The sequence below is a fragment of the Otolemur garnettii genome, unplaced genomic scaffold, assembly GCF_000181295.1.
Source record: "Otolemur garnettii isolate 467f Iridium unplaced genomic scaffold, OtoGar3 scaffold00037, whole genome shotgun sequence".
In the NCBI taxonomy this organism is placed as follows: Eukaryota; Metazoa; Chordata; class Mammalia; order Primates; family Galagidae; genus Otolemur; species Otolemur garnettii.
In genome coordinates this window covers 5,659,733-5,670,774 of record NW_003852432.1, presented here as the reverse complement: position 1 = coordinate 5,670,774, position 11,042 = coordinate 5,659,733, and the positions used below count along the sequence as shown (strand labels likewise).

The 11,042-nt window shown below is 37.8% G+C and overlaps 1 protein-coding gene across 1 annotated transcript in view; it reads right to left on the bottom strand.

Moving 5' to 3' along the window:
• Positions 1–238: 238 nt before the first annotated feature.
• SLC13A1 (solute carrier family 13 member 1) overlaps positions 239–11,042 on the bottom strand; it is an 85,821-nt gene continuing 75,017 nt past the window's right edge. The window contains exons 12-15 of the mRNA XM_003789819.1: positions 10,710–10,819; positions 4,984–5,145; positions 3,067–3,204; positions 239–376 (exon numbers count right to left, since the gene is read on the bottom strand). Coding sequence (XP_003789867.1) covers positions 239–376; positions 3,067–3,204; positions 4,984–5,145; positions 10,710–10,819 — 548 coding nt within the window. The remainder of the gene's footprint in view (positions 377–3,066; positions 3,205–4,983; positions 5,146–10,709; positions 10,820–11,042) is intronic.

Below are 11,042 nucleotides of genomic sequence, written 5' to 3'. Positions count from 1 at the left end.
ATGAGAAAAGTCTGAACCGTTAGCTTCCTGATGAAGGTGTTTAGATGTTCTTTGGTTGCATCTCAAAGAAAATGTGGACTCTGAGTTATGCCAGCAGGTTGTGGATGTTCACTGGGATTGTAGCAGCTATACCATAAACTGATTTAAATGTGTCATCGGTTACCCAGAGCCACATTTCACAGTGAATTATTAATGGTTCCCAGAAGTCACCACAAAATAGTCAGAACTTCTGTGCTTATCATGGCATGGTCTCATTTCTAATTGCAGGAGCCCAAGAAGGATAAGTGTTGAGGTCAAATATGGGTGTGATCCAGGTAGCCATGCCAAGCATCACCACAGCAACACCAATAATATTAACACCAAGTCCAGCTTTAACCTTGAATAGGAAAGAGCATAAATGGGCATTATTTCAAAAAGAGATTTAGAATACTATTGTAGAAAGTACATGCCAGAATTACATGTATCCTAAATGATTAGTATAAACTGTTGTCATTTCTTAAAACCAGGGGTTATTCTCCGCTCATGTCAAAATAAAATCTTTTAGTTGGAGAGTCTCAGAGAGGTTCCAGGAAAATACCTAAGACATTCTCATTAGAAAAAAATCCCCTTCCAAACCTGCCATTTCATGTTAAGTCAGAATTTGAGTTTTATAGACTTGTATTTCAGTGGATTAGGTTTAGTGCAAGCAGAATGGAGACTGAAGGCTATCATGTCATTTAGCCCAAAGGGTAAACTGAGCAAGGGAACTTTAAGGATCTGAGTGGCCTTGAGCCTGAGCAGCATTCTTGGCAAGGGAAAACACCCCCAGAAAAGGGAAAAACAGAGAAATAAGCTGAATAAGGTGGGATAAAAACAGTTTAGTTATCTAACTTTTAAACCAGCAGCTGAATTACTTATCTGAGCAGTTCCTGCTTGTACTAGAAGGCTGGTGGGTAAGGGATACAGCTTGCCAATACCCCTGCTGGGTCTGTAAACACTCTGAAGAAGTAATGGCCTTAGAAGGAAACTGCATTCAAGGCCTGGGGGGAAAACCAACTGAGTAGTCCCCTGCTCAGTCAACAATCAAAGCAAATAATCATTGTGGGGATTTGTATTATGGCCAGGGCAGAGATCAAGGGAACAGCCCAAGCCCTGACATATGGGCAGGACGGGCTTGTACCCACTTATCATAGAGGAAGACCCCTCTGGGTGGAGATCAGAGGAAAATTCTTCTGTTTCACTGATTCTTCAGAGGAGGCTGACTCCATCATGTCTGCTCCACACTGAGCTAGTGGGGGTTAATCTCCTCCAAGGAATTTGTGTGTGTAACCACAGACAGGAGGCTGCCCCACACAAGGCTCAGGTTTTAGACTTCCCAAGACCGCTCAGACCCTTAAAATTAATGATTATAGTTGATTATAGATAGAATAAGAACTAACATGCGTACTCAGAGAAACTGCTGACATTTTTGTTCCTTTCCTCAGCTTACCCTCTGGGTCAAGTGAGATAATAGCCTTCAATAAAAGCTATTGATAGAACAAACACTCAGGGCCATTTACTGGAACCCCACAAGCTAGTGGTGGTCCCCTGTGTCCCCACCTTTGAAAGTTCTATTTTTTCTGTCCTGTCTTTTTATCTCTCACTGCTTTTAACTTTACTTTTCTTTAATTGATCTCTGCCGGATCCACAGGTCTTAATGGCCCCTGCATCTGGGATGGGACTCTGGCACCATATAACTGTATCCTTCATAGTCTCTCAATTTATTATTAATTTTCCCTTTCATATTATCTTATTGAGATTTTATAATGTGACATCTACTCCTCTTTCTTAGAGTCCACATCTTTTTAGCTTTTATATTGTTTTTCTAACATCCATTAAACAATCTCAAAATTGCCTTCTATTAAAATAGAGATTATAAAACTGCCCTTGACCTGTTTTTGTAAGTAACGCTTTATTAGACATTGCAACTATGCCTGTTTGTTTATATGAATATATTGCTTTTGATTGCTTTCATGATACAAGGCTGAGTTGAGTAGTTGTATTAACAACTACAAATATTAACTGTATGTCCCTTTACAAAGAAAATTAGATTATCTCTGCATTCTCTGTGATAAAACACGCAGTCCAAAAGTAAAAGGGGGATACCTAGTGGTAATTATTATAGAGACTTTCTTCTGTATCCATGCAAGCCACTCATTAATTCCAGAGTGGTTATTCTTTTAATACATGTACATTGGGAATTACTTATACTGTATTATGCATGTTTTTATTAGCAAATGAATATTATGAAATTACTGTATAGAGGAAGCTCCAGAATTTTTCTGTTGTAAGATTTAGGGACACCAATCTGTGTAGGAGAATGGGAACTGGGATTTACCCTGGAACTGCATTTGCATAGGAAACTCCCTGAATTTGGTTATATTCTTATTTGGCTTGGTTTGGAATTTTGTGATGAAGATTTGTGGATTGACTAGAATATTCTTGAGCCAGTTCTTACCTATGATCACTTTTGTAATTTGATAAAAATACCCATGTTTTATCACTTACATTCTCCATTATCACTTCCTTGGGTTTTCATTTCAGGTTCTATTCTTAGAGTTACAACAATAAAGATGCCTTTTTATTAGTCAGGCACTGACCCAGCGTCTCATTCAGAGCCAATATTGACTGCATAAATATTTGTAATAGCAAAGCAGAGTTTTATTTTAACTGCTGGATTTCATCCACCCAATTCTTTTCTTTGGCCTGTGTCAGGATAGATCCTGACCTTGACAGGTTACGTTTAAGCTGATGTGTCGAGCATGTTCACTGCTCTTTTCCTTCTTCCAGGGCATTACTGATGCATTGAAGTGTCTCTGCATTTGTGATCATAAATTCTAATGGCATATTCACTTTTGGTTATTCCTCTTAAAGACAATTATATGACCAGTCACACACACACCTTTATAAACAGATCTCAGGCCATGCTTTTCCTGGTGGTTGAATGGTGTGTAAAAAAGAAGATAATTTGAGACATCACCCCCCCCACACACACACTCACACACAAACTGTGCATTGGATTTGATAGTACTCTTTCAGGTAACTCACCATGTCAATGACTTTCAGGTGACCATATGAAAAGACAATAGCGTTGGGTGGATTTGCTACTGGTAGGAGGAATGCAAATGAGGTACAGAGAGTAGAAGGTATCAAGATTAACAGAGGGTTCACTTCAATGGCCTCAGCCTGTTGTAAATGACAAAAGGAATCTAAGTCAAATATTAAGTGTAGGCACCAAACATCAAAATTAACAAACATAATAGGCTTTCCAAATAGCACGTTGAAATCTCATGTAGAGGATGCCAAGACCCAGATGACCTCTGAGAAAGATGATTTGCAGCTGGTGGGGTGGACTCTTGGGCAATTCGTCCGCAGGAGCTCCTTGTGGAGAAAGAGCCTGAGCCCATGGCAATCCTTAGGCCACATAGTTATTGTCTAATACTCCCCTCACCTGTCTTGTACTGTCCCAATAAAAGGCTACTGTGAAGGTTGCTCGGGGCTACCCTGCAATCAAGGTTAGCCAGCCCTCCTGCAAGCCTGTGCTTCTAATCCGCAACACGCCTGGTTCCTTCCTGCAGCGATCGAGACCAGGGCCATAGGGGCCCTAGGGGCTGCGACAATCTCATGTCATAAAATTATACACATAATTACAGTTATAACTTGAACAATATTTTTTAGAAAATATCTGTTCCTCTTGTTGTTTATATAGTTATTGATGCCTATTTCAACATTATAGTCCAGTTCATTTAAAAAATAAACTATCACTTATTCCAAAAACTAAATAAAAATAGCAACCATATATTATTTATATAGTGCTAGGTGCTATGGTAAATGTTTACATATACATATATATTCATATGTTTATATAATTATATGTAACAGATAACATAATTGACACATACGTATTTATATATACATACTAATTTTCACAATGATCTGCTGCGGTGACTACTATAGCCTTAAGTCACAGATGAAGAAACGGAGGCCCAGACAGGGTAACAGAACCAGCCCAAGCACGTAGCTGGTGAGTGAAGAACTTAGGTAGTCTCTGGTCCCTCTGGCTTTTGAGCATTCCCTTATACTACTAACTTTACTGCCTCTGTGACATACATAATTTACAATTTTCTTAAGGGTCATTACAGAAGAGTTACTACTATTCTTAATTCAACACATAATTTTTTAACTGTTCCATGTTGAGAAATAAAATAAGGAAAAAGAGAAAAACCCCAAATGATATTTTATCAATATATTTTTTTCCTAATCTGAAGCAGCAGGTGAAGAACACTGGCATAAGCCCTTTGAGTTTGTGGCAGAAGAGTTCCAGAAAGACAATCCTTAATTTAAAGAGCTTTCTTTCTTTCCACCAGACTTGTCTGAGAGAAGCATTTTACTTAAAGGTAACTCTTTCTTGTAATTACTTCCTAGGTGGGGAGAAGAAAAAATTACAATCTCTCTTAGCAAACCTATTTCTTATTTTCCTTTTCCGTCATTCTTCCTTTGGCAGTAGATAATCACGTAGAAGGTATTTAAGCCTGAAGCCTGAAAGTATAAGCCTAGTTTTTCACTCATTTGCAAATCACTTACATGAAGCACTTTTCAGAAATTTAGGAGCAATGTTCTGGAGGGAGAAATGTCTGTGCTAGAGATTTAACTACTAACATTGCCGGGAAACACTGAATTCCAAGTCTTATGACTGGAATGGATCTAGTCTGCCCCTCTTATTTATTTGCAAATGGAAAAACTGGGTTGAGAATGTATGTGGGTCACTTAAGATCATGCTGCTCTAACATGAAAACTTGAAAATCGTTCTCTTGAGTCAAGGTCCCAGAACAGCATCAATGCAAATAAAGACCACGGTAGAAGTTGCTTTAAAGGAGGCACAGGTAGGCCAAAAAGGATTTCATACCACAACATGAAAACCTGCATTCCAGAGTAGAACACTGCCGTGACGAATGAGATACTCACCAAAGGAGATAATATCGGGAGAAGGAGGGTGATGGTGGCTGGATTGCTGGCTACCTCTGTTAAAGTTGTGACCATCAAAGAAGTTATTAGAATTATTAGCCATACTGGTAATGAACCCAAAGGAGATAATTTATTTCCTATCCACTGAGATAGTCCTGACACCTAAAAAACAAATTCATAATATTTGTGATTCACTAATAGTTCATTATAATCAGACATAATTTAAATACATAAAGGCATGATTTGCTCTGAAAACTAGTTTCTAAAATAGCATTTTAATCTCTCATTTTTCTGTGGTTTGGCAGATCTGGGTGGCTTTGAAAGCATTGTCAGTATATTCCAGGAAGTTTGAAATGTCCTCCCACGTTTTTCAATTGTACTTCAATTTTCTCTGGTCCATATATGTGGGTATTTTAACAAGGCAGACAGTACTGTGGGACTTTAAGGAAAGAGCAGTGCTTCTGTCTCACCTCTCCTTACTCCTGAGCGGTGCTCCCCCAAAACAATAACTTCCAGCCCTTCTCCTGATCGTATGCTTAGGTATTTGTAGTTATCTTTCAAGATAATATTCTAATTATACTTTTTCCTTGATTTTCAAGTTCAGATATTGTTTACTGACTTTCTAGTGTTACATGAGGATTTATTTTTCTTACATCATGTACCATACATATGTTTTTTTACTCTTCATTCCTCCACACTCATCTATCAACATTTTTGGTTAAATAATATTTCATATTTGCCACTCTGATTATATAAATGTTGCCCGTAGTTGAGCTGCTTAGCGTACTATGATCACATTCACTTTCTTTGTTTTACTCTCTCCCCAAACAGTGCCCCCATTCTTCTGTTTGCTGAATTTTCTAAGTAGCTATCAATGATTCATCATATGCTCTAGTAAAACTGGAAAACTCTCCCACAGATAGACAAACATATCAGGTGATTGTTTCGTTTTTTCATGTTTCTGCATGAAGATGCGTGGTCTGCCATATTCCTGGGCCCTGCACCACCTGAATCATTTGCTCTTTATGTACTTAACTGTTGTGGTTCTGGGACATTTCTTTATTATCATACTATAAATTTCCTTCTCCTTCCCCATTTCCTGGAATCTTTCCTTTTTTACTTATTTGTTTTGTGGGAACATATCCTTCTATAATTTTCTAAGAATTAGTGCAGGGAGGTAAAGTTTTTGCATCTCTGCATGTTTTTTCTTTTCTTGTCTTTCTTTCTTTTTTTTGACAGAGTCTTCACTTTGTTGCCCTCGATAGACTGCAGTGGCGTCACAGCTCATAGCAACCTAAAACTCTTGGGCTTAAGTGATTCTCTGGGACTATAGGTGCCCACCACAATGCCCAGCTATTTTTAGAGACAGGGTCTAGCTCTTGCTCAGGCCGGTCTCAAACCTGTGAGCTCAGGCAGTCCACCTACTTCAGCCTCCCAGAAGGAGGGATGGGCCCCTAAGCCACTGTGCCTGGCCCCTGCATCTCTGCATGTTTGAAAACATTTTTTTAAATTTTCTTTTCACACTGTTTTGATAGTTTAGTCTTTGTGAAATTCAGGATTTCAAATAATTGCTTCTCAACAGTTTTACAGTATCACTCAATTTCCTGGCTACTAGTCAGATTCTTCAGAAGCCTGGTCACTTTCTGGTCTTTGGTTCATTGTATATCATGAAGAAGAATTGGCTGCACTCAGATTAGCAAGTTATGCTGTTCTGTTTTTCTCCCCCAAAATGAAAGGGAAAATCCTCTTTTGGTTAGAAGATTTAAATGTTCTGCTTATTGCATGTATGAATCTTTATGCTCACAACAGTCAGACTTGGCATCAGAATGCTCTAATTATAAGCAATAAACCTGCAGATCAAATTGTCACAAAAAACCTCAGATGTGGATACCAGATACCATATATGTTATTTTTGTTTTTGGTTTATATTTTTTATTGTTTTTTTTCTTTTCTTTCTTTCTTTTTTAATCTTTTCTTGGTGATGACTTTTAGATGAGAAAATGCTGTCTGCTACTTAAGTCACATTGTACACAAGTTCATCCTAGAATATGGACACTTTAAGAATGTTTAGTTAAATGTGGAAAAGACTGAACTATGTAATGTTCCCCCTCTCAGGAGGTCACTGGGATCACATCTTCATCTTCTATTTCAAAAATTAACAAATTTATTATATTATTAAAAAATTCTATATCTGAAGGGCTTTGGAATTGGGGACTCAGTAGCTTTCTCAGTCTTCAGTTCTGGGAAATTTCTTGTGCATTATTTTTTTGGGAATGTCCTTCTTTTTAATTTTTTTCCTCTTTCTGAAATTCCTGCTAGTTGACTATTGGCCATAAAGGATTGTTGATTTAATTTTCTTATCTTTTAAAAAATATTTACTTCTTCTAAATATTAACTGAATAATACCAATTGCTATTAAGTATTTTTATACTTGTTATCATATGCATTTCTCATCTTGGGGGCTCTTTCTTGTATTCTGCCTATTTCTTTTTTAAAAAGCAACTCTATTATAATCTCTGATTACTAACATTTCTGAGATCTCTTTGTATCAGTGACAAATATGCAAAATTTTCTTTTGCTTCACACATTTTCTTTGTTTTTCATGTGCTTTTTTTTTTTTTTTTAATTTTGTGATTACTTTTTGTTACTGGATATTGTATCAGAGGCTTCCCTATCAGGGGATCCTAGACTACCTATTTATGTTAAGAAGGAAACAATTAAATGATGATTGGAAGCTCCTTGTGTCTGGGCAATGATTGTCAAAGGAAGACATTATTGTAAGTGACTGAGCCATGAGTCAGTTTTGCTACAGAGAAAATATCAATCTTCTGTCAGGGAAAAGCAAGAACACCTTCTTGGCTATTCAGGACTGGGGAAAGTATCTTGGCAGTCCACAGCTCCTTGCACACTTTATACCATTCTTAATATTCAGTTCTGATATCTATCCCAGTTTCAGACTTATCTGCTGCCTCCAGTTCCTAGCTCTTCCAGGAGCTCATGGATAAAGCTGTTGGTTTTTTACGGGCTGTTCCTTTTGACAGCCTATAGATTTCATTTTTCACTACCTTTCTACTTGCACAAAATCAAGTCTTTCCATCGTATCCATTTTGTCAGCCTCTCTTGTTTGTTACTATAACTGTCATATAATCTCTATCTTTGTGGACCGATACTTTTTTGTTCTGTTATTTCCACGTTAGTGGAGATATGAAAAATTATTATTAAATCCTATATGTTGAACCTAGGAGAAAAATTTTGAGGTATGGGTGAAAGGAAAAGAGTAGGAGTTAGTCACTGATAAGAATTAGAAGGTGACTACCAGCTCATGAGAAATCAATCACGTTAAAACAAAATCAGGGAGCATTTAGGGGAGATTTCACAGCAGGGAGATGAATGTGCTCAGTCTCACTGTCTCCAGTTGGATGGGTTATCTGGATTTGAACATTTGCCAGACTAATTATAATTTGGAACAACGTTTTAAAAAATTAACTGTCTCCAAATATTTATAAAACCAATTTCTAGAGGAATATTTGTCCACAGCCATGGTTTTGAAGCTCATGGCTTTAATCAGGCCACCTAGGGGGTAGAGTTATACTAAATATCCTGTAGAAGCCTGATTCTCTATACTAAGACTTTTATTTTTATAGTAAGCTAGACCTTTCTTGCTTAATTCCCCCACTGAGAGAACTAATGTATCAGACTAAGTCTGTGCATTTTCATTTCCTCAGATTTTGCTATTCTGTGGTCTAGCCATTGCTTTTAGAACCATTTTCAGTGTCTAAAGTCCAATCTGGATGATATTCTGAGAAGGAGGAGCAAAGTTCATCTCCACTACACATTTGATGATTCCAATTTCCTCACAATTATATGAGCAGAATAGGAATTGAAGTTACTTATTCTGAGAATTTAGAGTTTATAAATAGTAGAGGAGAAAGTGTATTTATCTTAAATCTCTACCATTTCTATTCAGATAGTCTATGAAGCAAGGCAAAGCTACACATGACAGTAACATCAGAAATGCACTCAGGATTCAGCCAATTTTCAAAACTTTCAGCCATTACTACGTCTTCCAGCTAAACGCTCAGTATCTAAACACTGAGCAGAGGGTCCTGCACCCAAGAGTTGCCATACCCCCTTCTACAGTGTCTATTGAGACACAACTAAGAAATGCCAACATGGTAACCTAATATTATCCTCACATTATTCTGAAATAATAAGTAAATAAATACTATGCAGAAAAATTGCCAATAAGGGCTTGGTGCCCGTAGCTCAATGAGTAGTATGCCAGCCACATACACCAAAGCTGGTGGGTTCAAGCCCAGCCCGAGCCTGTTAAACAACAATGACAACTGCAATCAAAAAATAGCCAGGCGTTGTGGCAGGTGCCTCTAATTCCAGCTACTCAGGAGGCTGAGGCAAGAGAATCACCTGAGCCTAAAAGTTTAAGATTGCTTGGAGCTGTGATGCCACAGCACTCTACCCAGAGTGGCATAGTGAGACTCTGTCTAAAAAAAAAAAAAAATTGCCAATAAAGTTACAAGCAAATAACTATCTTCCTGTTGGTTATCAAAGGACAAGAGACAGGTATTTGTCTTGAGAAGTATAAAAATGTAGCTTCCTGAAAGCTGGATACAATCTCTCTCTTACAACACCCTTTTTATAAATTTGATGAATGAGTAAGGAAATGGAACAGCCATAAGCTTTGAGTATTTCATGAAATGTTATGAAATCCAGACATGAGTGGTTTTTAATTAGTCAAAGACATAAGGATTTTTTTTTTTTTTTTTTTTTTTAGACGGAGCCTCAAGCTGTCCTCCTGGGTAGAGTGCCATGGCATCACGCTCACAGCAACCTCCAACTCCTGGGCTCAAGTGAGTCTCCTGCCTCCGCCTCCCAAGTAGCTAGGACTACAGGCGCCCTCCACAACGCCTGGCCATTTTTTGGTTGCAGCCATCATTGTTGTTTGGCGGGCCCGGGCTGGGGATTCGAACCCGCCACCTTAGGTGTATGTGGCTGGCGCCTTAGCCGCTTGAGCCACAGGCGCCTAGCCAGACATAAGGATTTTCATGAAACTTTCAGAGACATTAACTTCTCTTCCAGTAACCCTACAATGACCGGGATAATTACAAGACACAGGGGCCTCCCCGAAACTGAGGCTGGATATCAGCTAGATAGGTAGGCCAAGAAACAGCCACCTGTATTTCTCATGCTGTTTTTATTTCTTTCTAGGATTAGATATAATGTTAAGCAGGGTCATGTGAAATTTCCCCTGAACATCATTCAATAAACATTTTTTAAGTATCCTTAATGCTAATATTATTTCTCATTCTCCTTCAGTAACAATATGGCCATGACGTATCAAAGTCTGAGGGCCGTTCCAATTCATCATGCACTAAGTTAAAGGCATAAACAGAAAATGTGCTCCACGGGCAGTCACTTTACTAAACTTGCCGTCTACTACTATTAAATGGATTAAGAATTTTAATTGTTTTTGCATTATTTCTTTTGACATGCTGGAGAACCATAAGAAATAATGTTTTCTGTTGGCAGCCTATAAAAATTCTTGGACTCTGCTCTTAGCTCATATATATGGTATACTCACTGCATAGCTATTAAGATTTATATCATTAAAATGATAAAATAATATTGAACATGGCAAAAGCTTGACGATCTCTGCGTTCCTTGAACTGTCTAGTTGATTGGCAAATAGCTTATACTCAGAGCATTACCTCACAGCCATCTGCCAGGGCAAACCCTCCACCAACGAGAATGGCTATATCCCAGGGCATGAATGACTGAAATTCTTTCCAAGTAATCAGTGGAGAGTAATCAACAGCAACTGAAAAACAAAAGTCACACATTGTTTAGCATATGACAACATGACACTTTCTTTTATCACCTTAAATAACCATCTTGTGGGAAGTTTGTAATATTCCTGTATTATTTTTAAAGAGAGGATTTGATCTAAATTTTGAGTGATATCCACCTGGCCTAGGAAGGACATTATAGTATAAAATATGCTATAACTTAGAAAAATTCTTTGGATAATATTGCAGAATAAG